The 27,605-nt window shown below is 44.4% G+C and overlaps 2 protein-coding genes across 2 annotated transcripts in view; one reads left to right on the top strand and one right to left on the bottom strand.

Moving 5' to 3' along the window:
* Positions 1-8,151, top strand: part of LOC146189460 (D-beta-hydroxybutyrate dehydrogenase, mitochondrial-like) — a 45,992-nt gene extending 37,841 nt beyond the window's left edge. The window contains exons 4-5 of the mRNA XM_084603268.1: positions 4,685-4,817; positions 6,495-8,151. Of these exons, the coding sequence (XP_084459394.1) occupies positions 4,685-4,817; positions 6,495-6,852 (491 nt within the window). The 3' untranslated portion in view covers positions 6,853-8,151. The remainder of the gene's footprint in view (positions 1-4,684; positions 4,818-6,494) is intronic.
* A 2,450-nt stretch (positions 8,152-10,601) lies between these two features.
* Positions 10,602-26,077, bottom strand: LOC146189459 (uncharacterized). Its single transcript, XM_084605277.1, has 3 exons — positions 25,841-26,077; positions 22,325-22,558; positions 10,602-10,661 (listed from the first exon to the last, which is right to left on the bottom strand). Exons 1-3 carry the CDS (start codon positions 26,075-26,077, stop codon positions 10,602-10,604), a joined length of 531 nt encoding a protein of 176 aa, XP_084461403.1.
* Between the last annotated feature and the right edge of the window lie 1,528 nt (positions 26,078-27,605).

The raw sequence follows: 27,605 nt of genomic DNA, 5'->3' as shown, positions 1-27,605 counted from the left end.
CAAGAGTCATTAGCGCCGGTTTCGGCGTTGGTTCAAGACGCCACCGCTAGGTGCCGCCACCGAGCCCGGTTTTCAAAACCACTCAGTGTTCTAAAAGTAGCGCCATCTCTTTTATCCTCCTCCTGCCCCACTGCTACTCGTCTCGCTTTTCGACCACGGCTCTCCCTACGCGATGTGGAACTAGCAGACAATCTCCGGAGTAAGCTTTGGCCGTATATAGATTGGCAATCGATTTTTTCAGGGCGTATTTTTGTCGTAGTCTGTTCGCGTTGTATGATGACTGGCTGCCAGGAAATCAAGAGAGAATATCGTAAGGGTAGTGCATGGCTCCATTATTGGCTCTCACATACTGTGCCACGTGCGAAACAGACAGACCTGCAACCTTATAACCAGGCTGTGAAAACGAATCAATCACTAACAGTCAGCACGTAGTTATCTTAGAGCTATCAGTAAGGTGTGAGCTACCGATGAACCTGCGTAAGCGGCCTGCCGATGCAGGTGGTAACTTTGAATTACTCCACTATGCGCGCTCCACCCTAGTTTCTCTCGAGCACCTCACGCAGTGCCAGATATTTTTTCTTGGCACCTTGAGAAGCGCAGCAGCAGCCGTCTGTCAGGTGTGTGCAAGATTTCTGCTGCAGGTCATACAATCGCTTGCATGCATGGCAAAAGAAAAAAAAAAAAAACAGCGCAGAAGTGAATTAGTTCTAACTGTATCCTGGGTGGGAGGGGAGTCACTCAGGGGATTTAGTCATGTAATGTGTGTAGCGGAATTCACGCGCAGCAATGCGATTCGTTCCATGTCTTTCGACATTTATAAAAGACAAATTGCAGGTTCTGATTTTAGAGAAAGAAAGAGAACTCAGAAAAACTCTTATGTCCAATACCTTCCAAGCCTACCTCTGTTTTACATCCTCACATGACTGCTTCTCGCAGTGACAGTGCAGCCATATGACCCCTAATTGGAGCGGTCGTGGAAAGTGCACCAATTTTTTCACACCGATGAAACTTACTTGAAAGATAGCTATGAACGTGGACACCCTTTCGTATATTTAGGTTTTCCTGTAAACATGTCTGTTTTGTTTGCATTTTTTGCATGTGAGTTGCATATTTAATTAATCACTTCTCAACTAATTTCGCGCCCATGATTTTGCTGTTTGCTTCATTCATAAATGTAACTCGTAGGTGGTACACGGAAAGAGTTAAGGTTGCAAATCGCATCATTATATATAGCCATGCCGCTGTGGCCAGTGGTTAGGGCGGTCGCTTATTAAGCCGGTTGATTCGCGGGTTCGTTCTCGGTGGCGGCTGCCCTGTTTCGAGGGAAACGAAACGCAAGGTGCGCCATTCTCATATTTTGAAGGCAGCTTACCCGCCTTCTGCTGACTACGATGAACTAAGACAAATAGAACGACATCAGGTTTCAATTTGTTTGTCAGCTGGTAAGAATGAGCGGTTGAATGTGATCGTTCATGAATGTATTCTGCTTCATCAAGCAACATAACTGTCTCAAGGTAATACTACAATGAAGTCTTGCACTGCTGTTTTCCCTTCGCCCTTGGCTGCAGGTCCGCGGCCTTGTGTTGATGCACGACTAGAATTCTCTGGACAAACGTAGCGTGCAGGCGGTAAATTCACAGTTACGCGTTAGTTTTAGTTTGCTGAGGGGCTTCTTGAGAGGAAAATGATAAAAAAGCCTCGCACGTGAGGCTAGAGCTCGATCGAGAAAGTCAACGTGACGTGCACCCAAGAAGAAAACGTCCCGGCGACGCTACTGCTGTTCTGCAATCCGTCGACCGAAACTGGCATACAGCATACCTTACGACGCTGTAAATGAGTTAAACGCCACACAACAGACCAGTTTGTGGCATGATATATAACCCTGCTCTTGTATTCTTTTAATCCGGCTTGTAAAAGGAACGCAAAAGGCATTTTAGCTCAGCTATGTGCCAACTGGAAGTTACACACTGGCCACATAAAAGACAGGCACCGGAAAAGAAATTAATTAGCTGTAAAGAATACATCGCGAATAAAGGGCTAGGATGGCAAAGCATTAGCGCCATTTACGCAGCGCCTCCGTATACGGCTCGCAAGCCAAGAGCATGCGATCGCTTTTTGAAGGGGCATTTCGTGGCATTGCACTTGCATTCTGTGCTTGCAGCACTGTCCCAGAGCACGTTGTGTATGCAAAACTGTTGCGAATGAACAACTGAAATTGTCTTTTTTTTAGAGTCTTTTCTAGTCCTATCCTTATGATTTTTACGTGTCTATGAAAGTACGAAGGGTAAGATGCATTATATACCGAAATACGATATAGACATTCAACCGTTTCCTTTTGGTTTAGCATTCCTTTAGCCGAAACTTGAGTGTGGACAGTGTGGCTTAATTTGAAGGCGATTACGTTACGTTTAGCCCACTCAGGTTTTATTATGGCTCTGACGCGGTTTATGTGTTCAAGAAGCGAGAAAGAAACGGATCAGCTAAGCTAGGCTCAGTGTTCCTCTATCTTATATAGCCTAAATAATATTCTCGAGTAATGAACCGTCAAAGGAAGAAGAGTTTCTTGGTCTTATTGGGCCAAAGCGGAAGCAGTAAAGGAAGAAGAGCTTATTGGTCCTATTTAGCCAAAGCGCGAACAGTACCCTTCATAGCCCTTTGGAATGTATATGTCCATAGTGCTCATATGGAATGTAAAATAATTTAAAAAATATGATATCACTGTGGCTCCCTGTCGAATTTGTTTCACTTCAAAGTCGACGATTTCGGTTTGCGCCGGCGTTAGGACTAATGTCATTTCTCGGTGTGTAATGCAAATGAGAGAATTACAGTTGCTGCCTTCCACAGTGCTGACATTCGGAGATGGCGTGAGGTACTCGTCAGCACTTTACAAACACGAGGAAGCCTTGGACGAGCACGCAAGTACACTTCCACGGCGCGCTGTGCGGCTGCCGGTGGACGCTTGGCTGGGCCAGCTCACGCCCGAGTGGGTGACTTGGAAGTGAGCCCGCGGGGCTAAAATAATCGTACTGACTAATCCGAGCAGACGCCACTCAACTTCCGCCCACGCGAAACGTCTGCGGGAATCTGCGTTTGGGCTAACTGCTGCATTTGCACCCAAACACTTCTACGGAAAGCAACATTTGCAGTCAACAGCTTAATTTAATCATCCTCTGTGCACCTATAGCTCGAATCGGTACGTGTAGCTATATACTATGACAGTGACGCTTCCTAATTGTACCATGATACCTCTTAGCAAACTTCGCTTGATCAAAACGAGTTAAATGAGTTAAATTAAATATTGGCCGGCGGACGTTTTTACAGTTCTTGGTGGGCTGATTTCAGTCGCTGCATCTATTAGCTACAGTCCATTACTTTTTGGGAGCTGATTCAATGTATATAACTTTTATATTCATCGATGTCTTTTCTTTTTCACATTTTCAACGTCCCATGTTTGAACGTTCTTGCCGAAATTACTCAGGCGTGACAGCCGGTGTTTTTCTGGAGAATTACTGCGTGCGCCCCTTCTGAATTTTGTTTTCTTTTCTTGCAACGGCAATGGTGTTAGGAACAAAATTTTCCCCCTTATATTCTTATTGTGCTTAGCTGGGGACATGCACACAAAACTAGTGCGTGTAGCCCAACGAGCATTTGCGTACACTGTTTCTGCTTTTCTGTAGTTCCCTACACTGTTAGTGCCAGCGCTCCTGTTTAATTTTACTCAGCCCTCCATCCAACACAGAACAGTGTTTCGCAACTTTTGATCATCGCGTGCTCTTTTCTTGCGGAATTCTTGTTTGCTTTGAAGTGTTCGTAAAGCACGAAACTTGATGTTCACTTCCTGGTGTTTAGTTGGTGATTACACTATTTATTTCAGGCGCTAATTACTATCGACTGCTGAGAAATTGTTTAGATTCTCGTAGCCACCAAACCAACAGTGCAGACAAATTTCCGCCATCTGCGACGTTTAATCTTAGCTTACGCAGCTTCTGTAGGGGGCTCAAACCTCTATGACACAAGTCCAAACTGTTTTCGAGGCCTCAGGTGCAGTTTCTTTTACTGATTTCTGTCGTTCCAAATAGTCGCGTAAAGAAATGGGCGCATTCTAAACGCTTTAATTGGTTCGTGCTTGAAAAAAGAAGAAAATGAATAAACACCCTCGCCAGTTCCGTGGCATAGTTACAATAAGAATACGAGGGCGCCCGGTTGAAACAAATTTTCCCGCCTTTATATGTATTCCTACAATTCCCACACAGTTTTATAGATATAGGTATGCTTTATCTGTTCAGATTTGTGAGCCTGAAATGTTGCGTTTGAAAGAAATGGCCGACGCGATTTGCAGATACGGATACAGTCCCTGAATGTGTTACAGCTGTTACAAAATTTGTGCGCGTGGAAAATTGGAAACATCATCGACAGAAGGCATGTCATATGGCATGATTACAATTAGGAATGATGTAGCTTAATTGAAGTAATGCACCAATTGGAGCATATGAAGTAAGTGTTTGACCAAGTGAATGATGAAATGTCGCTGAAGATGCCAAAGCAGCACTCAAGCTTAGAAATGCCAAAATAAGTCCATTTTTTTGGATTTTGTTTCCCCAGCATTCGTCTGCGCTTGCAGAACTCCTTGGAGGTTAAGAAACTTCGTTGCACTGAACCGCGCGATGTTGTGTGTTCCACGCAGGTCACTTTGCCATCCCTTTCTCGGTGGGCTATTGCATGTCGAAGTGTGCGGCCCGCTTCTTCGCCGACGGTCTCCGGCGAGAGATGAGAAAGTTCGGCGTCCGGGTGGTCTCCATTGAGCCCAACATGTATGCGTAAGTGCTCGCACATTTTCCCCCCCTCTTCGCTCTCCGAGCCTTTTAAAACGCAGAGTTCCACGCCAGAGGTGTCCTGCGTGGCCTCTCGAGATGCCAGGCTGAGCACTGCGGACACTCGGCGCAGATGCAATTAACTCCATCGCAACAACTGGCGCTGGAAAAATGTTGTTGCGTCACTTGAACCTTCTGTTTGACGTCATTTTGAGTTGTTTTCATCAGAAATGTCACGTAGCACTAATTTGTCACGTAGCAACCACAACTGAAAACGGTTCGTAAAGGATAAGCGGCCAAGGGCAACTCTTCCTGAGCCGTTCTTCAATTTCTATCAGATTATTTTTCCTAATTTCGCCTAATGACATTGCTAATCGTGTGTCTTGATGGAAACGTACATAACAAAGAGCTCCTTAACAGCTGCGGGAAGCGTCCCAGGCTCTTGCCAGAAAGCTATATGAGAAGGGGAGATTACGTTCCGCGCTGCTTATGAGTGCTTTGTTCGTTGTGTAGGCGGAGGAGGAAAGTGATGGCTTAAGTGCTACACAGATGGCGACATGTGCGTATACCTTCAGAATGCTCTCCCGTGTCCGAGGTAAAGCCAGCATTCTGGTGTGAAGTGATTCTGCAAGCTGGCGTGATGACCGGCGTTGCTTCGTGCCGATGACAACGTGTTGAGAGCACGCTAAACGAATGCGAAATCCAGCGCATGCTATAAATCGGATGCGGAATAACTGTTGCGAGGCGTACGCACATTTTGCCATTTTTCAAACATACTATCTCTGAGTTCCCTTTTTTTTCTTCCGTATTATCACTGCAGCTGCATATGCACAAGCATTACTCTTTCCTCCTGTCATGGGTTGAACACTGCTTCAAGACGTATGTCAATAAATGGCACTACAGTTGTGTGTAGTATTGCAAAATAATACTAAAAGATGTCTTGCACGATGTGGCATTTTGCAACCATGACAATCCAGAAAACGGCAGTGAAAACTTAATATTTTTTACTCCGGAGAGTGACGAACTTGTTCAGCCTTGCTGGCCTGTATCCGAACTTGCGTCTCTTTTGAAAACATTCCTTTCGGCTAAACAATCCCTCTACAATGCTAAAATTCCTCGTGGATTGCAGTATCTGTAAATGAAATAAATAAATAAAAATGGAGCCGATGGCAGGTTTTGAAAAAGGTCGTAAGTTACGGTGCGGGCCCTTGCGCGATTACCATGCGACGTATGACCCCACCAGTTCCTGCAACGCTTTTCTAAGACCGTGCATAACTGGTCTGAGAACACGGACGGCCATTACCTGATCTCACGGTGTGAGTTGACTACTGATGAGTCGCCTTTAGCTATTGGTGGAATTTACCTCGCGGTTATACCGCCCTTAGCGGAACTAAAATAATAATTTTCTATGATCTATGATCTATAATCTAACGCAATTATATTGCGACGCGCACAAACACAGCAACAATTATCAATTGCAAGCTATCGCGATTTCGATTCCAGATAGTGTCTGGAAAGAATTTTAGAAGTAAGCGTAATGCCTCGTTTTTAGTGGACCAACTTCCGCCTGGGTACAGTGTTTTTAAGTGTAGCGTGTGTCACCCTGCAAGCATCCCTTAGTAACACGTTACCGACACAAAATGACGCAATGCCTAACCTGCGTTCTTCTCCGTCGTGGTGCAGAACCAACCTAACGTCTGACAGCATTCTGGTGCCGGCTATGGACAAGCAGTGGCAGGAGAGCAGCGACCTGGTGCGTCGCGACTACGGCCAGGCCTACTACGAACTGTGCCGACAATGGCTGCGCCGCGGTCTGGCCAACGAATCTCGAACCGAAGTGCACGAGGTGGTTGACGCCATGGAGTCGGCTGTGCTGGCACACAAGCCGCGCCCCGTGTACCGGCCCGATGGACTGTTCAGGGCCGTACAGTGGCGCCTCCTGGGGATATCATCCCCCGCCCTGCAAGACGCCTTGCTGGCTAAGCGGGCGCAACCGCCTGTCACCACGATGCCAGGCTCGAGGGGCATTGCCCGTGGATGATCACTAAATCGGGCTGTTTTGGAGTGCCGAAAGCGTACCTTCTGACGGAATGCGTCGTAAGCGAGCGGCAGAAGCTACCTTAATCACGTGAACTTCACCATGTTGGAGGCTATGGCGCTCAGTGCGTGGCTCTTATTCCGCATTAAGACCACCAGAGCTTCATCGCTTGCACCGATCAGAGGGGTAGTTTCTTTCATCCAGCAGACGTACGAGTCAATGACGCTGACTTACTGAACAAAAAAAGAACGGACTGGGAAAGTTCAGCTGAATTTTCTTTCCTTGGGTGCAGGTGTGTGTGAGTGTTGGCCTGACTGTAAAGACGGGTTTACTTAACGAAAAATGGACAAATATTTTTGTGGTGCAGGGTATGTTAGCGTTTCTCTATCGTTTATCTCCACGTGATAGCGGAGATAAACGCTCACTCTCTGTGCAGTTTAAGTAATGGGAGGCGCTTAGAGCATAGTGCGCTTGGTGCGCTGTTGGTTTAAAAACGTTGTGCAACCCTAGTCCCCATAAAATCACTGTTCTTCTCAACGGTGACATATAGGGGGCTTCTTGCAGTTAGCATAAATGTGAAAATTTCTAGGTAAGCTTAGGAAGAGCATCGTTTTGAAGATTTTGATACATCTGTGATGTTCAGGAGGTTTAAGCTTCTACTTGGAGTTATAATCTCTAATAAGAAAATAGGTGTTACAGGGTTCTTGTCGGAAGAGTTACAGTGGAGATATTTTGCTCTCACGTATTACTTTCTTTCCTCCTCTGTCTGATGTCATCTTGGACCTTCAGGGTTTTTAAACAAAATATATAGATATTTTTTTGTAAGATTGAGCAAGATTACCACAGCCTGGCAATATGAAAACTAAAAGCAAGGAAAATTAGATATCTGCCTCTCTACCGTGCTGTTTTCTTTCTTGTGAGAAGCACATCTCAAAATGCAACAGATATGTAGGATGTCTGGATTGAAAGCACTTATAAGGACACAGGGTATGTCTTATACTGTCTCTGTAATCTGAGATGTATTTGAGGTTTAATATTCAGGCACGGCAGTCCCTGATAAAATGCCTCGTGCGGATAGATCCACGTGACTCTTTAGGTTTATTTCATTTTGTTGTTAACTGTTTTTTTGTTGCAACTAAATTACAACTAGTTTTGTAGCAAATACTTACAAATATGTAATTTTTTCCAGCGCCAAATTTTTGGCATTTTTTTCACAATAAACTTGCTCTAAACAAGGACACTACTGTGTAGATGTGTACCATTATCATAGTTTAGTGCTTTTTCACTTTTCTGTAAAATAAACTTCAGAAGAAGTAGTCGTCTTTTCGTGGTTTTTTGATAATTAGCTAAATGCAACAAGAACAACAGTTTGAAGTGTTGAGTATCGAATAGAAAAACCATCTTTATATCGATTTTCGTCCACAAAGAGGATGCATCGAATGACCTGTCTACAGAGGTCAAAGGTCATCTCTGTGACCTTTGACCTCTTATGCATATGCAAAGAAGTATTCCGAAGGCGATTCGCGTTTGGGACCACGTCACCATCGATACCATTAGATTTTCTTTTAGGATATTAACTTTTGCCATGCTGTTACTACTGAAGTTGACTGGTATGCTTAATTTAGCAGCTTGCAGATTTTTTTGAGGCAAGCTTTTTCGAGAAATCTGGCACGACGTCAGACGTCAATACTTTGCGGTTCACGCATAGGTACGCAGCTTGAGAAGCACGTGTTTAACTAGTGATGAGAGGTGACAACTATGAGGCAGGAGAAGGGAAAGCATTCGCTACTGGCTTAGTAAGCAGGAAAGTTAGAGATATCAAGCTGTTCTACTTACAACCTTGAGTTGGTATGGCTTAGCTGGGGCAAGAGTACTTTGAAGTGAATTCTTCGGTATACTCGAGCTTCTCGTAGTGTAAGAGAGGAATGGGGTGGAGTAAGATTAGCTTGTATTAATAGATTAATCTTTAAGGGCTATCTGATCTCCTTGCTTATCTTTAATCAGGTGGAGAATTCATTGCACCACCGGCGCCCGGTAAGATCTTTCGCGTGTGAAGTGATGGGTCAGCTTTATGGCAGTCATATTCGTGCTACTGGAAATGCACCTATGTGTTGCTGGTTGGGGTTGAAGTTGCACGAATGCATCACCAGGGGATGCATGTAGAGATCACATGGAAGGATTCTAGGATTGGACGCTATGAGTGCCTTCTGAGAGTCCGTGTAGGCTATGCGTTTTGGAAGGTAGGACGAAGTGAGAGAAAAAAATGGATAGCAAGAATAATGCCGATGAGTTGTGGCTGGGGTATGTCCAGGGGTATACAGGACGAGGCACGCACTAGTGAAGCTAACGGGTGACGATTAGTGGCATTAGACTGCTGCAGCAGAAGCGGTGGGTTTTGAGTGAAAGGCATAAGATTAATCCACCGCTTATAAGCTTTGTGGCGGACAAAGATTGAAAGATATGCAACCCTTAAGAACGGTCGGAGCATGTTCTAGGGAATCGGGATGATGCGCAGGTTGAACACATGCAGGGAGGACGAAACTTGCAGATTTAATATTGATGGGTATAAGGCAAGTAGGGGCACTATACATCTGACTTGATGCCCGATAGAAGGTAGAGCAATGTTCCGTAACCAAGGCTCCGAAATGTGGTTAAGCAGTCCAAGAGACGTTGAGTAAATCATCGCGGAGGAACTTTGAGGGTAGCTTTTTTGAAATGTGTAGATCGGAGCTAAGTTTATGGTGGAAGAGTACTAATCCCGGCATCGCAACAAATAATCGTGGTCATTGGCCGGTTGGTCTCCGCTGAGGGGCATTTGACGCTGAGTGTTTGAGTGGTGCAATACTTGCAGGAGCTTGTTGGGAACAATATATTATTCCAGAGCATTCTGGCTAAAGTTCCTTACGGAACAAAGGTATAAGTGTGCAATCTGAGGGCGATAAACAAATGGCATGGAAAGATAGACATGAATATGATCTCGGGAGCTATGCCTCATGTACAGGTTCTAAAGTACCACCTAAGCCTCCAATGCCATAGCACCCCTAGTGGAAAAAACCTAAGAGTCAGAATAACCTCATACAGATTTCTCATACAAATTTATTAAAACTTGTACAAATCTTATATAATCTCATACAAATATCATTCAACTTATGAGACATATATGAGATTATATGAGAGTTGTATGAGTTACTATGAGTTTCGTGTGAGAAACCTGTATGAGGTTATTGTGACTCGTACAGTTTTTTTTTTTGCTAGGGACTCTTCTCTGAGCTACCTTTTCTTTCAAAACGAAGATACAATTATAACGAATGCATTCCGTGCGGTGCAATTTTAAATTAACAATTAAGCAACCTTCCTTTTGAGTAACATACGTAAAGACATACAGCAAATTCTCGTTAATTGAAAGAAGGCAAATTGTTCAAATTATCGAGTTAGAATTGACGACAGTCTTTATAATGCACTTCATGTTGACGGGGCCGATTCGCTTAATCGAACAGACCAAATACTCGAAGAAGCGTGAGATCCCCCTGTTCACGAATAGTTTGAAGAATAAAAATACGACTTTTTTGAAGACCGTGGGCGTTGGGAGGAAGATCATGACATGAAATATTTTAGCGCACATGTAGACAAGGACTGAGGAAGAACAGCGAACACACGACCGATCATTTTAAGCGCTTGTGAGTCCACTGTTCTTCCTGCATCATCATCTAAGCTTTTCTATCATGAGATACCAACAAGCACACACTTCCGTGTTATGGAGGAACAACGTTTTCCATTCGATCGGTCGTGTTGTCCAACGGTCGCTCCTCGGCCTGCAGAAAGAAGAAGGTTTGAGAATTGAAATATCCACATTCAAGGGCGATACATAGTATGTATTTCGCGAGCTGTGTCCATCCTTGAAAGAAATGTTAGAAAAATGATAAGAAGCCGCATCCCAGTCGGGGATATACATTCTCAGCCTTTGGACGAGAACCTGGTATCAAGAGAACAAAGATATCTAACGCAATAGCGCCAAAGTCCCGTTCTCCAGGAAATCCAGGGAAGGCGATGTTGCGAGCTAAAAAAATTGCTGTGTTATAGCCATATTCAAGCGCTGGTACTACATGCGAAAGCATGAAGTGATTTGTCATTAAATAAGCTTAGTTAGGTATAGTAGGCTGAGCTAAGCCTAATAAAGCTCAATTAATCTGCTGCACATTTGAGATGAGATGTTTTGATGAGAGTCGAACCCTCCGGGAGATTTGGATTCCAACTAAGATACGTTACTCCTGTGCCGTGCGGGCTTTTCCGTGCGCGACATGGTTAAAACGGAACTTTATATTACTGCAATCTGACATTATGCACCTTTAGGCCTAGCTAGGCTTATTAGGCTTAACTAAGTCTAATAATACTACCAATGATAATAATGGCAATGTCGGGGGTCTACATATCTGGGTGTCTTATACGACTGTACGCTGACGACCATGCGTGAGATGGTGGATGCTCAAAATAAAAGATTAGTTGTCATCAGGGAAAGTCGTAAAGACAGGAGCCATTAGCATTGTGTGTAATAGGCTTAAAGGAGTACCTTCAGCGTCGCCTAAATCTTTGTCGAAATCCCATCATTCACCGTAATAAGAAAGCTTTTTCATGGAGCTGGATAATACTAGCCTGCACTTAATGCTGCGTGTATTGCGGCCATAATGCCGTTTTCTTCGTGGGAAGACGTGGTATATTACTGGTGCGCAGAAGTTGCACCCGCAGCGAGCGGAGTGAAAGGTCTGACTGCGAATTTTGTCACGTACGCAAGCTGCCAACGTTTAATGATACATTGTATCTTTGAGAAACTATTGTGTTGAACGGTGCACTAATGGCGCTTTTATATGTACCGAGCATAGGCATGCGTGCTCCATCAGCGAAAGATGAGACCATCACTGATGAGGTGCAACTGGCGCTATGTTCTTTCCGTGTCCACTTCTTTCTTTACGAGCGTATGCTCAAAATGGATATTTTTTTAGCCTGTTTCCAGAAACGCTATGTTTACAACAAGAAAGTAGCACACGTGTAACCACGAAGAGAGGGTCTGGGCGTCTTTCAGAAATGTCGGCCAGAACCTAATTATGCATTTTTCCTTTCGAAATGACTGCCATACACTCTTAATTTGGTTCTGAATATGCGTAAAAAAGTTCTAGTTATAAGTGGAAGTTCCACGCACTTATAACTGGAACTTTTCTGACGCATATGCGGAGCCAGGAGTGTAGGCCCCGACCTAGCCTCTAAATGAATCGGAAAGAGAACACACCTTCCGAAGTAAGCAGTTTTGCACAATGCAGAAAGCTCTATTGTGGAAGCAACTGGGCGTGAAAGTGCCAAGGCGGTGGCCACAGAACGAACTAGCAACCTTTGCGTCTCTCGCTAACGCCAAGTTCTCGCTAACGGTATATGCCCGCAATAAGGCGCCTTCAGACTTCACGGAGTTTGTGTCCAGGGCTTACCTTAGTATAGTGCAAGTTGCGTTCATTCAATGACAAGCTGTGAAAGGTGCAGGAGCAATGGGCACCAGAGTAATTTATGTTTACGGAGTATTCCTAAATATTGAGACTGCAGTTTTTGTTTTTTACTTCGACAACGCATTACGATTGACGGTTTGACTACGCCACCGTGGAAAGTTCTGAGAACATTCTTTGGAGCTTTGTAGTGGAACATTAGGAACACTCAGCTGTAAATCTTTGTAAGGTGAAGAGATATTTTTCTTGCGTCCTTCGGTAGCTTGACGGGAGTTGTAAACGCCGGGTGGTATACAGCTCAAAGAGAGACCCTGTGCCCTGGAGATATTTAACCAACCGTGTCCGTGGACCATAAAAAAAGAGGCGCTCACGTGTTCAACTGTTGCAATTTGCCTCCACGCTTTAACATGGGAGGCAGAAAACACAGAGCCGTACTACGTGATACTAAAAGGGACGAGCCTGAAGTGTTAGATAATAGATGCGTTTTCTGAATAGAATGGCAGAGAGGTCTGCCAGAAAGTTGAGTATCTGACCTGATACTCTGCCCCAGGGAAGGGAAAAAGGAGATTAAAGAGGTTAGTGATGGTTGAAGATGTGTTAGAAGAGGTATGAAATATATTTACATGCACCCGAAGTGTTTTTATTATCACCCTTACGCAAGTGTAACTAGACATCTAACAAAAAAGCCGGAGGCGCCATGCCGCTCGTGCCTCTTTTCATCGCGATAGTGCTGACGCGAGTAAAAGATAGGCGCCAGCAACACAGGAAGGACAAAAATCACACAACGCGACCTTACAAGGCAGACAGCAAGCAACATTTTTATTTTTATTTATTTACCATACTGGGCCCTAGCAGGAGGGGCGAAAAGAATACAATGCAGTGAAATATGAATTCATCTAAAGTATCATACTAAACATAAGTGACAAGCAAATTACAATGAGACATAATCAACACAAACAAGAAAATATACACCAATATGAAACATGACTATGGTTAAAACGCCAGCAATTTATCAATAGATTCAATGGACATTATCACATCACAAGGCAACTTGTTCCGTTCTTCAATAGTACGAGGGAAAAAAGAATACTTAAATGCATTGATTTTTGCTTGATACGGAGTTAAAAGGTAGTGCATGATGCTGTCTTGTTGGATGTGCTGTAAGGGGCGTAAGGTAAGGTTGAGGGCTCATAGCAAGTTTGTTGATTTTTAGCAAAAATAGATATTTTAGTTTCTGAATTTTTCTTCGTATTTACAGTTGCAGGATGAAATATTAATTCATTAAAATGGAGGGAGAGTCAGATGTGCGGTACTTTGAAAACATTTGTTAGACATCCCGCTTCCCACGCGTCGTCGTATCGCTCTGCTGATTCGGTCATTAGCAAGGCATGCTTGATATAATAATTTATATGACCTTTTCGTTGCTTTTTTTATTGTAAGCAAGACCTTCATCGGAACGTAAGAGAGAAGAAAATTCGCAGGCGAAAACTAAGTGAGCGCCAATTAGACTGGAGACTGGGGGCAGCCTGGTACTCCCTTTGGTGATCGATCACTCTTGCTAACCTCTTTTGCTCGCCCCTTTACGGGCCCCAAGCAACGTTTAGAGCTCGCGGAAAGAGAGAATGAAAACAAGTGCTCTTTCATAGGGTTCTTTGATTTCGTCGTTGTGATGTAGTGCTGCCTCAAGTATTGAAGGAATATATTTGCGCACCCTAACACGCATCGCCACCACCCAAGTCAGCTGTGGGCTAAAATAAATTTTTCTTTCACGTAACATCACTACTAAACTCTCGCTAAATGACTTTTTCACCGTCTAGAAAGGGTGGTTGAAGGCGCTCCAAATGTGCGTTCAAACCGAAATACACCAGCATTTTTGCCTTCTTTGCATTCTTCCGAGTTCTACATCCTTTTACTGTGGCTTGTCGAACTCAGAAGCGTTCTTTATTCGAAGCTTTTTATACTTGACCCAAAATGATATTTAGAAACACGGGCTCTCGAGGACGCCGGAGGCTGCCTGTCGTCGACGTCATCGCCAGGTACGGTTCGCTTTTGTTTATCACTCCCTTTCATGTAGAGCTATCTAGGCAGTCTGGTTCGAACGACTGTCTCTTGGAGAAACCGTCTCGCACGCAGAAACGTGTCGGACTCGGGAGCTAGTGCGATTTCTTGTACTGCTTGGAGGTGAAGAATGCACCACCACTCATTCCTCAACGTCATAAGATCTTCCAAACTTTCTTCTTACACTTAACCGTAGTTTTCTTTCAGCCGCGATTACACACCTACCATAAACCGGTCAGTTAACGTTTGTATAGTTATGAAAAATCTCCGTAAGCCTGAAATCCTTTTATGCGTTTTAGCAAAAGTCTTCGCTAGTCTAAGGTGGGCTGCCTTAATCAGGGGCCATATATATATATATATATATATATATATAAATGAAAGGGAAATGAGGGTACTCGTTATAATACATGAAGGCAAGAAGCCAACAGTTGGCGAGGCCAAGGAAAGCATTGGGGATTGTACTTTGTCTTTTTTTTTTAATTTTTACTTAGGTAATCAAATAAATTAGTAATGTAATCTGTTTTTGTGGAAAGATAAACTCAAAGTAGAAGGAAAAACAACGTACCGATGGTGAGGACCCAACCCACGACCTTCGAATATCGCGTCCGGTGCTCTTCCAACTGAGCTATATCGGCCGCTGTCCCACCTGCTACTTTCTTGGGTATTAATGTCTGTATACGAACCTTGAGAGTGTTCACCAGCGCCGCCCTCAACCATAGCGGGGGACGTGGAACGTCCTGTGTTACCGCCAGCGTCACGTATATATATATATATACGTGACATACATACATACATATAGTTTGCTTGTAACTAATGAGCCAGGGAAAGTTAAACAGCATGTCACACACCATTCCCGATTATCTATTTTATTCCAACAACAGTTTCGGATGGTGGACCGTCCTTCTTCAGGGTAGTTTCTTGTAACTTTCCGTGCAAGATACATTGCTTCCTGCTTTTGGAAGGGTCTGGTTAGCGTGTGTCCTACGTCTTTCTTTCTCGGTTGTGTGTGCCTTCCTGTGCGCTATTACCTTCCATCAAGTTACAATGCACAATCTAGCGTATGTTCAAGTTTTGTTAGACATTAGGCTGAGCAGACGAAAGTAGTGGCACATCCCATTGCGGTGATCGCTGAGCAAAGCAGCCTTAACAACAGCTCACCTAGCTACAGGCTGCAGCTCTTCTAGACAACGTAAATACCCTATATCTAAGATTGCACTGATGGAGCAAAGTGCTCAGTTTCTAAGTTGAGCGCACTGACTGCCACATATTCTCTATTCGCGTCACAAAACACTAATGGTGCACCAACGTTGTTCACCAGTGCCATTCTTTCCCTCGTTCATGATTCGCTTGTTCACATAGTGACACATCCAAACGGGCTTCGAGTTTCTTTGTATTTTCCTCGTTCTGCGGCAGTGTCTTGCTGGATTCAATGCTGCATTACTTGATTCCATTTTCACATTCACAATACTCCCCGCGGCTGACAAAGAGAAGAATTCCAGGAGCGTTTAAAAACTGTACAAATTGAAATCAAACTGGACTATAGGACTATAACAAACATTCCATTTAATTAGTTCAACATCAGGCGAATTCTCGCCACGCCATTTTATCAGTACACTAAATTTCGTTGATAGATCTCAACAAAATTTCCACGATTACGGGCCGGCCAAGCTGTGCCGTTTAGCCACTTTTTTGTGAAAAGAACTTCACCAGTTCAATCTGGATTTATGTCGAAAACAGCTACGCCTAACCTCCTCCTGCAAGAGCTTAAGTCCCGCAGGAGTGCGGCCGAAGCGTAGCGGTTCCGCTGTCGAGTTGAACCTGCGGCGCAATCTGATCTGGTTCGCTCGTGGAGGTCGTGCGCAGATTATCGCTTTCAAAGCGACTCCACAATTTGGAGGAGCTGCGACGAAGACGGCGGCTGTTGTTCTTGGCGTCCCTTGCTCACCTGACCTGCGGAGAAGTCACGTCGTGAGGCAAACAGCACGGGGAGGGAGTGGAAGAGGCAAAAACTCTTCCCGCTCCTCTCTAAAGTGTGTGCCATTGCCGCATACGAAATTAGTCATTGTTATCACCAGGTGAACATACACACAGTTTCTGTTTGAAATTTGATGTGAGAAATTGTATTTTATCTTTGCCGAATTGGTAGCCTGGCTATATGATCATCTACCGCGCATGCGCAAAGTAGGTTTCATCTAGAGAGCAGTCGGGAATCCAGGAATTTCCGTTGGGTACTAACTTTCTTTTGGCAGCATGTTGATCTTACTTGGGTGAATCAATTAGAAATTTGCTCTTCGATATCAATATCAATACGTGCTAGCATATTTTTTGATTATTAGACATCTGGAATTTCAAACCGTGCACAACGTTCGGAGGGAGTGGAGATGAAGGGTGTTTACAATGATACGCTTCCATCAATGGCGCAATGCCTGGCCATACAACAATACCTCAGTGAAGCACTTCGTCCCCGAGATGAGAGAAAAGTAGAGGTTAGAGTTCTCAGCGTAGTGTGTCTCAAACGAAAAATGAAGGGTTTAGATGGAAATATAGAACAGTTCTCCTTGAGCACCATTTTTCCATTTCCCCACACTCACCTCTCCGTCCCCCATGCTAGTTCCTTTGGAAAGAAATCTGCCGCAATTATTTGACTGCATCATGAATATGTGACATCCGTACAGGTAATTAGAGATTTGAACCATTTCTAGTCTGCACATCAAGTACCGCACAGAAAAATTATAGACGACATACTTTGCTTATAGGCCATGCCAGAATGGCGTGCGTGCTTTCGCTTAAATTTGTGTTGTTGATGTTGTGGCTGTAGGAAGAAAGAAAGGAAAATACACGGGCCTGCTACTGGCTCAGTAGCTGAGCCATCTCCGCTGTCTCGTGCAGACAGAAGAGAAAATAGAGAAGAAAGAAAAGGAAGAGGGAAAGAAAGGCGCGCGCAGCAATAACAGCCGTCGTCCACCACCGAGGCGGTGACGGGTGCAATGACGGCCTGCTACAGATAAAAATTCCGTGGAAAGCAGCGGTGACCTAACCTGCCCCAGCCCCATCAACTTGCCCGACTTGGCACAATGTACAGTGATATTGCAGTTAGGGGTGTCCACGACCTTGTTAACGTCACCGGCAATCCAGGGGAGGGCTGTGCACCCTCAGTGTGGACCCCACAGCCGATCAACAGCCGAATTATGTTCCAGAGCGCAGCTAGAACACAAGTTGCAGACACAAGCGCTAAACTTCCAGTGAGGCTTTATTTGACGCTCACAAATTTAAACATTAGATAAAACAGTACGTGTAAGATTAAGCAAAACACTTTGTAAGCAAATAAGGTCAAAGCATAAAAAACATAAATTACGTTAAATGCGTTAACTGTTTGGGCTAGTTAGTGATCAGTCTTAAAATTCATCTTATTTAGCGCAAAAGGACAGGACGAACAGTAAGAAAACACGTACAGCACAAGCGCTACTTGCAACCGCTTTATTGAAGCCTAAAACACACACATTTATAACCACATGCCTGCGCGCACGCAGCCTAGCAAGTAATGTCTGAATACAGTACACAGATATTTGTCACACGTTGTGCGAAAGAAATTCTATCTCAGCATTGTAAAGAGCAACTGAGGTGTCACTAACACAATATCTTGACTCATTTATCTGATAAGGAACGCCTTCAGAGTTTCACGGGTTGTTTTTGGGATACTTCTGCTTAGGATCCTAACGCTGCGGAAACGCGGTCTGCAGTTGGCGCAAGCGAGGAAACTTCCGCGCCACATGTGACAAATTTGTGTCTGCTGTATTCAGACATTACTTGCTAGGCTCCGCGCACGCAGGTCCGGGGTTATAAATATGCGTGTTTTAGGCTTCAATACAGCAGTTGTGAGTAGTGCTTGTGTTGTACGTGTTTTCTTACTGCTAATCCCGTCCTTTTGCGTTAAATAAGATGAAATTTTAAAACACGAAATACGTTTCTCCGGTTGGCACACTGCCCTGAATCTAAGAATGCTATATGTGTGTGTGTGTGTGTGTGTGTGTGTGTGTGCGTGTGTGCGTGTGTGTGTGTGTGTGTGTGTGTGTGCGTGTGTGTGTGTGTGCGCGTGTGTGTGTGTGTGTGTGTGTGTGTGTGTGTGTGTGTGTGTGTGTGTGTGTGTGTGTGTGTGTGTGTGTGTGTGTGTGTGTGTGTGTGTGTGTGTGTGTGTGGCAATGACGGACTGCTGACACAGCTTTCAGGTCCGGCGGCAAAGCCTTGTTTTAAAAAAATGCAATGTTATTGGCAGAAATATAGGTATAGATTGACAAGAGAAATTATCGAAGTCGTTGTAATCGAAAGAGCCGGACCTGACAGCTGTATCATCAGTCCGTCATTATCGTTTGCAAAAAAAGATATGGCATTCTTGGATTCAGGGCAGAGTGCCAACCGGTGAAACGTATTTTATGTTTTTTTTTTAATGTTCTTTTAAAAAATATAACGTCTAATGGGAGATTGCTTGTTCCGCATTTCATAATGGCTTGCGTGAGCTGCAACGCATTATTTCAGACTTTCTCAGAGTGACGCCTGTGCTGCCACCTCACTTTGTGGTCCTGTGGAACCTACTACTACAGTAAAAAAAAAGATCAAGAAAAAAAAAAAAGACGAGCCGAGTTCGCTGCCCTGCTTCCCGGGGCAGGGTAGAATTCTTTTGCGCCACACTGCGGAAGGAGCGACAGAGACAGGAAGCCAATTTAGAGCTCAAAGAAGGGTCGCTAAATTTAGACCGCGGTTAGCTCCACTCTTCAGCCGAACTCTCTTTGAAATAGTCAACTGCCAGCCAAAACTGCCACATGAGCGGGACGAAAGAGAGACTCCGGAACGACGGGAGGGAGCCCGTGCTCCGGAGAGCCCTCATTTCTGCTCCTTTTGTCTCGTTCCTTGCGAATTCTCTTAAAAGATGGAGAAATAAATTTCAACTATGGTTGGTTGGTTGGTTTGTGGAGGCTTAACGTCCCAAAGCGACTCAGGCTATGAGAGACGCCGTGGTGGAGGACTCCGGAAATTTCGACCACCTGGGGTTCTTTAACGTGCACTGACATGGCACAGCACACGGGCGCCTTTGCTTTATGGCTATGAGTTTATAGGTGCTAATAGGCTCATTGATTCAGCCAATAAGCATGATGTGGTGGTACGGAATCCCACTCGTGCTGGCCGGCATTTCAATTGAGTAGTAAGAGTAGTAGTGTGAAATCAGTGTCATGGCGACAATGCCGGCCAGGTTGCGCAAATCTCAAGAAGATATGTAGTTATCGTTATCGTGGTCATCAGCCTGAGTATACTAGTACAAGGCGAGCTCCTGTCTCATAACCCTTCAATGTACCCTTTCCTGTGCCAGTTTCGTCCATATGACCTGCGCAAAGTTCTTAGTCGTATCCGCCCACCTAACTTTTTGTTGTCCCCTGCTCCGCGTGCCTTCCCTTGGAATCCAATCTGTTACCATTAAAGATCACCTTTTATACCAGATTACATGACCTGGCTGCGCCCATGTCTTCTTAGTTTTCAGCAGAATGTCTTTAACTACCCTTTGTTCTCTCACCAATTCGGCTCGCTTCATGTCTCTTGCAAGGGTCTTATTGCAGGCTAATTGGTGCATTTCTTGAAGTTGGGTCTAAGAGCGGAGAAACGGGACACAAAGACCAGAGGGGATAGGACAAGGCGCTACTAACAACTAAGGCATTTATTGATAGACCACTTGCTTAAATACAGCAGTCGCTCTTATAAAAAAAAAATGATAGAAAGCTCACGCGAACATATCAATGCAGCATGTATCCCATCTCACGAGGAGATCTGCATCAATCAAGACGCATTGCTGTGCAAGAAGTTTGAATTCTTTTTTTGAGAGCAAAATCGAAGCATGGCTGACACACGTGCTAGATTTTTCAATCTCGTTAGTTATACTATTTCCCGGCCTGTCTCTTAACGCTTTCGTTACATAGCTCTGGGTGGCCCTGAATTTGAGGTTGTAATAGTTATTAGCCTTAACTATACTGGTTAAGGTTCATAGACACTAACACACTAGACAGTAATCTATCTATTTTTGCGAGCTGTGAAAGTCCACTACCGCGGTTCTTTCTGGGTCCAATATTAGAGAGATTTAGCATACCATGAACCGCGATCCGCCACCGTAACTCTCTACCGCTCGTGGGCGGGGCGCACAAGCTGATTGGTTCCGATGCGGCAGGACTATGTGCCGACATCCAGTATGTGGCGCCATCTATCGGCATTAAAGTGATCTGGGCATGCGCAGTGGAACGCGCGGTGGCGGATCACGGTAGCGGATCGCGGATCACGGTGTGCTAAATCTCTCTAGTGTTCTGTGGCAAAATGGCAATCGGGTTAATAGAAAAGCTTGCATAAAATGGAATAATTAATATACCGTCCATCTGTTTCAAACCATGATATCAGAATTGATTAGTACTTTGTAATAACTGTTTGGAAGAAATTGGCCGTGCAACCTACTGTCAGAAATTCGCGCTACAAAGACCGTCGGGACGTCACTGCAGTTTGCATGCGAAAGGTGAAGCGGTCACATCAGTGTTTAGCTCTAACATAGGCACTTTCTAATAACTCGCTTTCTTGTAGAGCAGCTTTTTCTTTAAGGACACGTTAACCTTGAATTTGATCTTAGAGCTCCATTTAAGACCTACGAATAGGATACCTTCCATTCATTCAGAGGCATTTTAAAACTCCTTTTCCCAGCAACTGAGGCTTGTTCAGGCTCACGACGTGTTATTTCGCAATTCATCTTATTTCTCAACTGTAATTATTGTGGCGTATATTGTTACGCTCTTGTAATTATTTTTTTCGAACCATACAGTTTATATACAGTTTTCGAAAATACAGTTTTATACCTCCTGCCATATGAACTAAAAAATAAATAAAAATAAACTTGTAGTATGGTTCAAGAAGGTTAGGACGCGAGCAGCGGACCAAAGGAAATAACAGGGCTGTAGCGTTTTAGTAACTGACAGATTTAACAGAACAGAGATGGTTATGTACAAGAGTTTGAAACATCAGAAAAAGCACACGAACACACAGTGCGACTGGTGAAAGCGTACTCTCAAGGTACGTCATGTCCTTTTTATGAAAAGGAAAAATACTGCTGCTATCTCTGACGTTTTCGCGCCATATTGGTTATTTATAATTTTGCACTGGTAGAAAGGGGCTCGTATGGCTGTTTTCGTGGTTTTGTGCAAAGTACAACACATACATGGCGTACCACTGGCTCGCATGTTAATTAGGACAATGGTTTATAGCATAGGACAGTCATTCGCAGTTTTCAGCTGTTTTCATGATTGTGATTTCGAAACCCAGGTGTACCAGCCGAGTCCATATGAAATAAGTTTTCATATTTATTTAGTGTTAATAGTATTGTTTTGTAATGTATACGTGAAAGTGCATGGAGCACTGTAGCGTTGTTTTCTTTTTTTTTGAGGATGCTTCGCTTTCTGTTACTTCTAGCTACACTTCAATTTAACCTCCAAAATAGAAAAACAGGGCCGCGATTTGAGACACACAGAGGAAGAGAATAACGGACAAACCCGGCGCTGTTTTTTAATTTTGCAATGCATCAACTAGCTCAGATTTCCGTGCTTCGGCACTTTAACGTCCTTTTAAGTACTACTACTTTCTTACGTTAGTGTTATATAGTGCTTTTCTTTATTCTATGGTTGATATTTCGCTTGAATGCTGCGCATTGGTAGCCCTTACGAATGTCATCACATTTTCCCATTTGTTTTGACTAAGATATGGGGATTAATTTAAATGACGTAGTTAGATGAACTTCCACATTCTCATGACGACGATGATTTTCACTGAACTCTGAACCCGTTTATAAAGTAATGACAAGACTGAACGCGACGATAATTAAAACTTGGCAGTCAGCATCGACAGCCACGACGCACCTGATAGTAAACGCTACCTGTCGGCGTCATGTGGTGCACCCTAGGCACGTGGATATCCTCGAACTTGGGCATCCGGATGGCCTCCTCGTAGGTGGGTGGCCGCTCGGCCCACCACATGGAGCCACCGGGGAGGGCCAGCCCTTCCTCGGCTATCTCGGGACTTGACGGAGGACTTGGCTGCCGCTGCATCGAAGCCGGACGGTGACGCCGTGCCACGGGTCGCATGGACAACTCCTGCAGGGGTCGGAGGAGGTCGAAACTACTGTGCAGCGTGTTTTATAACGTTTGAGAAATTTAGCTTACCGTGATCCTTGATCCGCCGCCGTGACCTTCTACCGCGCATGGGCGGGGCGCACAAGCTGATTGGTCCCGGCGCGGCAGGCCTATGTACCGACTTCCAGTACGTGGCGCCATCTATTGGCGTCAATGGGATCTGGGCATGCGCAATGGAACGCGCGGTGTCGGATCACGGCAGCGGATCGCAGGTCACGGTCGGCTAAATCCTTCTATTAGGGCTAAAGTTTTTATAGTCTTATGAGCGTGGAAAGGTTTTGTGCTTTCCCGCAGTGTGTCACATTGTCACCGCCGAGAAATTGATTGATTGATGAGTAAAAGACTGCTTGTATAAGGCAGTGGGTGAAAAAATGTGTTTGTGTGCAAGATCTGTTGATGCGGAGTCATTAGTCAATTATTTAAAGCAAAAATCAGTTAGACGCCAAAATACTCAAGAGCGTCTGTACAGTAGGGAGACGTCAAAACATCCACGGACGTTGAAATTATGTAAAATACGTCAAAATTGTGCCAAAAAACGTGGGAATAGAAAAAGAAACAAAGCAGAAAGATTAAAAAGAGCGGGAAAAAACGGATAAAGAGAGAAAAACAAAAGAAGCAAATGAGTTGAAACGCGTCATGCGAGTATAAACAGTCATAGGGAAGGTTTTCGCCTTACCGCACTCAAGAGAGATCTAAGTGCTTCTGACGATTATTTTTCTGCTTGTCTTGATACTCCGCACGTAGGCGTTGTCCAATTACATTATGATTTTCGTAGCAGAAACGTCCCCAATATCGTACTTGAATGAAAAAGCTAGCTCCACGCCAAAGAGCATGCTGCTAGGACACCGACGTACACAGTGAAGCTTGTGACATGCCCGATGATCTTTTTAGGTGACATCCCTCCTCGAAAACGGAAGTCTCGGTACACATTTCAGTAACTGGTAGATGCTAGGATCTTGTGACACGGCTGGATCATTTGCGGTAGGAGTCCAGACAGGCGTTCCCACCTTGGGTTGCTTTCGTCACTATCGACACACGTTACTATCCATTCACACACACAAAAAAACGAGAAGTCTTAAAATGCTGCTCCTGATTTTATTTACTAAAACTGTTTTGAAGTTACTGTGAGGACAAATACTGGCTGTCTTTCTTCTTTCGAGCAGTTCAATAACGGCGACCGAAAGTACGCTTGTTTATTGACTATAGCTTTTATTTGATATGCACAAGAAAGCGGCTTCAAACGTGGCAGCGCTGACGCGTACTGATAGAAAATGTGTCCATGATACGTATACTATTCTCGTATGTCGGTGCACATCAAAAGTACTTGAGGCAGGCCAAACCAAATGTAGTTTTCAAATAAGGCACTTATCGTAGCTCTTGGGCTGCTGGGCCAACACAGCTTTATGTACCATACCATACCATACCATACCATACCATACCATATACCACACCCCACCGCACCGCACCGCATCATGCCATATACCATACCATACCATACCATACCATACCATACCATACCATACCATACCATACCATACCATACCATATACCACACCCCACCGCACCGCACCGCATCATGCCATATACCATACCATACCATACCATACCATACCATACCATACCATACCATACCATACCATACCATACCATACCATAACATAACATGCCACATCACATACTACTAATACCACATCGTACCCTAATCAACAATGCCGACCCTACCATTTGGCGTCGGGCTATATCCTCCCTCCTGAACGGCAGGGCAAGTCAATCCCAGAAGTCAATGAGCCTGTATATTCAGTTGTGAGGAACCATGGCACCTCAGCGGAAATATGGTGCTTTTCTATTTATGAGTGGGATAACGTTCTTACAAATTTGAGTGCCTCTTCGATCTGACGTATACTTAAGCTCTCGTACTGTCCCACGCACTCGCTATCATTTATCAATTAATCAGGGGGGCGAATAGTAAAACTCGAATAGAACTGAAGGAACAATATCGTGTCATATATAGCTGCCCATCTTGGAAGGTAGCTAGTATTCAAGGCTCGCTTGGTCCGAGAACGCAATGCATGACAAAGAGACCTCTTTCTTCTCATTAACCATCTCTACAGCCAATGAAAAATCTGTACTTTTATCTATCGTTGCGTGTGGTTATCAATCCGGGTTTACGAACGAACACCATACGATACTGAGTTATGCCAGAGCCAGCGACCATGATTAGATAACGTTTTTTTTTTAACTTGTTTGCGTTACATGCAGCGAGTACAGTCGGTGAGTTCTACGTATATCTTCTAGATGCACAAAATAGCATATTTAGTTCTCTCATTCCCCGCCTTACAAGAGTCCTCACCGACGTTATTGTTTACATTCCCTCCAAGGCGGTCGTCAACCGCCCCGATTTCATACCGGCAGTTTTCATACATCATCCAGTGTAATTTCTTCCTTGTAACTTATTCCTGTGGGTAGTATGATAACGAAGGCTTATTTTCTGACCGTAGGAAGTTGCCGCAATCGACAAAGCATCGCCATGCCAACCGTGTAATTAAAAGAAAGTCGCGATTATAGCTAGACTCACTACAGAAGCAGTCCTCCTTAACGCCACCATATTGGATTGTATAAGGCGCCCGTAAAAGAAGGTCTATACACGGAGTTTAAGACGACATAACGTCCATCATTGTCCAGAACGCTGCGCCGCACTCAAGTTTAGCTTCTTATCTTTAAAATTTGCTAAATATTTTGTATAATATAATTGCGCCATGTAACAATTACAGTTTTCACGCATGCTACGGCGAGTGCCAGCTCCATTCACGCAGTGATCTTCAAAGTACGTGGTATGAATGGAAATTATGTATTTATGAATGAAAAATGCGTATTATGAATGGAAAGCACGTATTATGAATGAAAAGTACGTATTATGAATGGAAAGTACGTATTTATGAATGGAAAGTACATATTTATGAACGGGTATTTCAGCACACCCGCCTCGTGCACAACAAGAAACCTTTCTTTGCAATTCAGCCAAAAGTACAAAGCAGAGACACGCCCTTCATTCTTACGGATCTTAACACGGTCACCGGTAGCTGATTTCTGTTTTTTCTTGACACACAGTCCATTGATAATGCTTCATAGTTACGGAATAATTGAAACATAAATGCACGTTTTACCCCAGTGACTCTGCAAGCGCTAACCGAGAGTGCACCGCTTCCTTTCGCTCGTGAACATAGAAGCTGTAGGGGTCCTGACCTGCGTATTTCTGAAAGACCGTCGGCGGAGGGCTTCCGTGAGAAACATCACGGGGGCTGGCAGAACGAAGAGCAGACCGATTAGCAGGCCACCAGTGTGCTCGGCCGAGCTGGTCTTGTGGCCGCCCCCCAGAAGCGCAGCCACGGTAAGCAGGAGAAGCCAGATGACGCCGGCCAGGAACAGCACCTCGGCCAGGAACGACAGGCACCTGCGCGACTGCAGGTGCGGGAACGCCATCGCCGCCCCCGCCGCCGCCTTTTCCGCCGCCGCGCCTTCGCACTTCTTCTTCCCCGATTTGACAACTTTACTCTTCAAGCCCTCAGTTACGGAAATGTGCAGTTCTAGTTTCGGTTTCATGGCATCACTTCATGATACGCTTATTCATAATCATGCTTTATAAATCAGCAATGTGCACAAAAGCAGACATGGTGAAATGACTTTAAATTTTGAGTGAAAAAGAATAGCTTTAGATGATACAAAATAGCCTTCTTAGCTTAAAAGACAAACGAAACCTTTATCACACCCAAGAAACCGCAATACACACAATTATGTTTACAGAGAAAGAAATGTACCTGAATAAAACGCTCGTAATTGGAGCACCTGATCATTTGTGTTCTCGACTGTCTAGCGCTTACGAATCCAGTCAAATTCGCCCAGCTTCGCGTGGAAGCAGAGAACTGAACGTCAATCAACTCTGTTGTGCAAAATGACGAAATGATTGTGTGTGCCACGTTATTAAGTGTTTAGTGACGGAACGTCATCATAATGTGTGCCCGGGGGTTTTGCTGATTTTTCAGTCGTATTTTTTCGCCCCAACAGGCGCGTTCTGGGCTTCCGTGGGTGGCTGATAGAATGCTATCGTGTGGCATAGTATAGAATAAAATATAATGCGGCCTGAAAAACAACTGTAATATTTTTTCGGTGTACCCACCCATCATATAAAATCTCACTGTTTTTCCGCTATAGGGTTAAGGTGATAGAGTTAAAGCAGAAAATATCTAAGCCATATATGACATTGGTGCTGTGAGGGAAAACTGACGAGCATGCATGGCGCTGGAAGGAAGATGACATGGCTGCGATCTGGCTGGATGTGGGGTTGCCTCACGCGACGTTTGGCAGGATCTACTAAATCTGGCTCCTCCTTCCATATGGGAGGCATAAGAAGGGTTTGCCAAAATCTTCGCTATTTTAAAGTCAAATGCAGTAAAATATTACGGGGGTTTAACCTGCTGGGCTGACTGATAATACCGTACTAAAGCACTGTTTGAATTGCCCACGCCAGAATACGCGAGCGATGACGTCACAATCTGGCGGGTCAGTTAGGAATCAGGTAGAGTGATGGTTGACAAGAGTCCTGCACATCTCTGATATCCTCCCCCCCCCCCCTTCCCCCCTAGAAAAAGAAACCGCTTTCTAGAACGTGGGATGGCATGAGTACAAATCACGAAGCAATATAAAATGCACAAGGTGGTTACCGCGATAAGCCAAAACCACTGTTGCAGATTAGAATAGTATTATGTATATTTCTTTCATTCACTAAGTAAAATTACGTAAACATGATAAGCTAAAAAAAATGACCAAATGTTCCACTTCAATTTAAGAACTGTGACTTCAGGCTCGTTATGCGCAGGAACGGGCGATAAGATAAACGGCTGTTTCACTTCTTGAAGGCATTGTTCAGGTACTTCGTTGCTGTGTTGAGGTTTTGCTCCTGTAGGAATATCAAGCGCCTTCGGTGAAAAGGCCGTCAAGGATTGCCGCATGA

The sequence above is a fragment of the Amblyomma maculatum genome, chromosome 5, assembly GCF_055883805.1.
Source record: "Amblyomma maculatum isolate TAMU_Amacu chromosome 5, ASM5588380v1, whole genome shotgun sequence".
NCBI lineage: Eukaryota > Metazoa > Arthropoda > Arachnida > Ixodida > Ixodidae > Amblyomma > Amblyomma maculatum.
The sequence above is the reverse complement of the archived record's forward strand: the minus strand, read 5'-3'. Positions and strand labels throughout refer to the sequence as shown.

Coding starts and splice junctions, on each gene's coding strand:
- LOC146189459 (XM_084605277.1), bottom strand. CDS start 26,077: ATGGCGTTCCCGCACCTGCAGTCGCGCAGGTGCCTGTCGTTCCTGGCC. Junction 22,559..25,840: donor GGTCTTTCAGAAATACGCAG/GTCAGGACCCCT, acceptor CGACCCCTGCAG/GAGTTGTCCATGCGACCCGT. Junction 10,662..22,324: donor CAGGTAGCGTTTACTATCAG/GTGCGTCGTGGC, acceptor TTCTTTCTGCAG/GCCGAGGAGCGACCGTTGGA.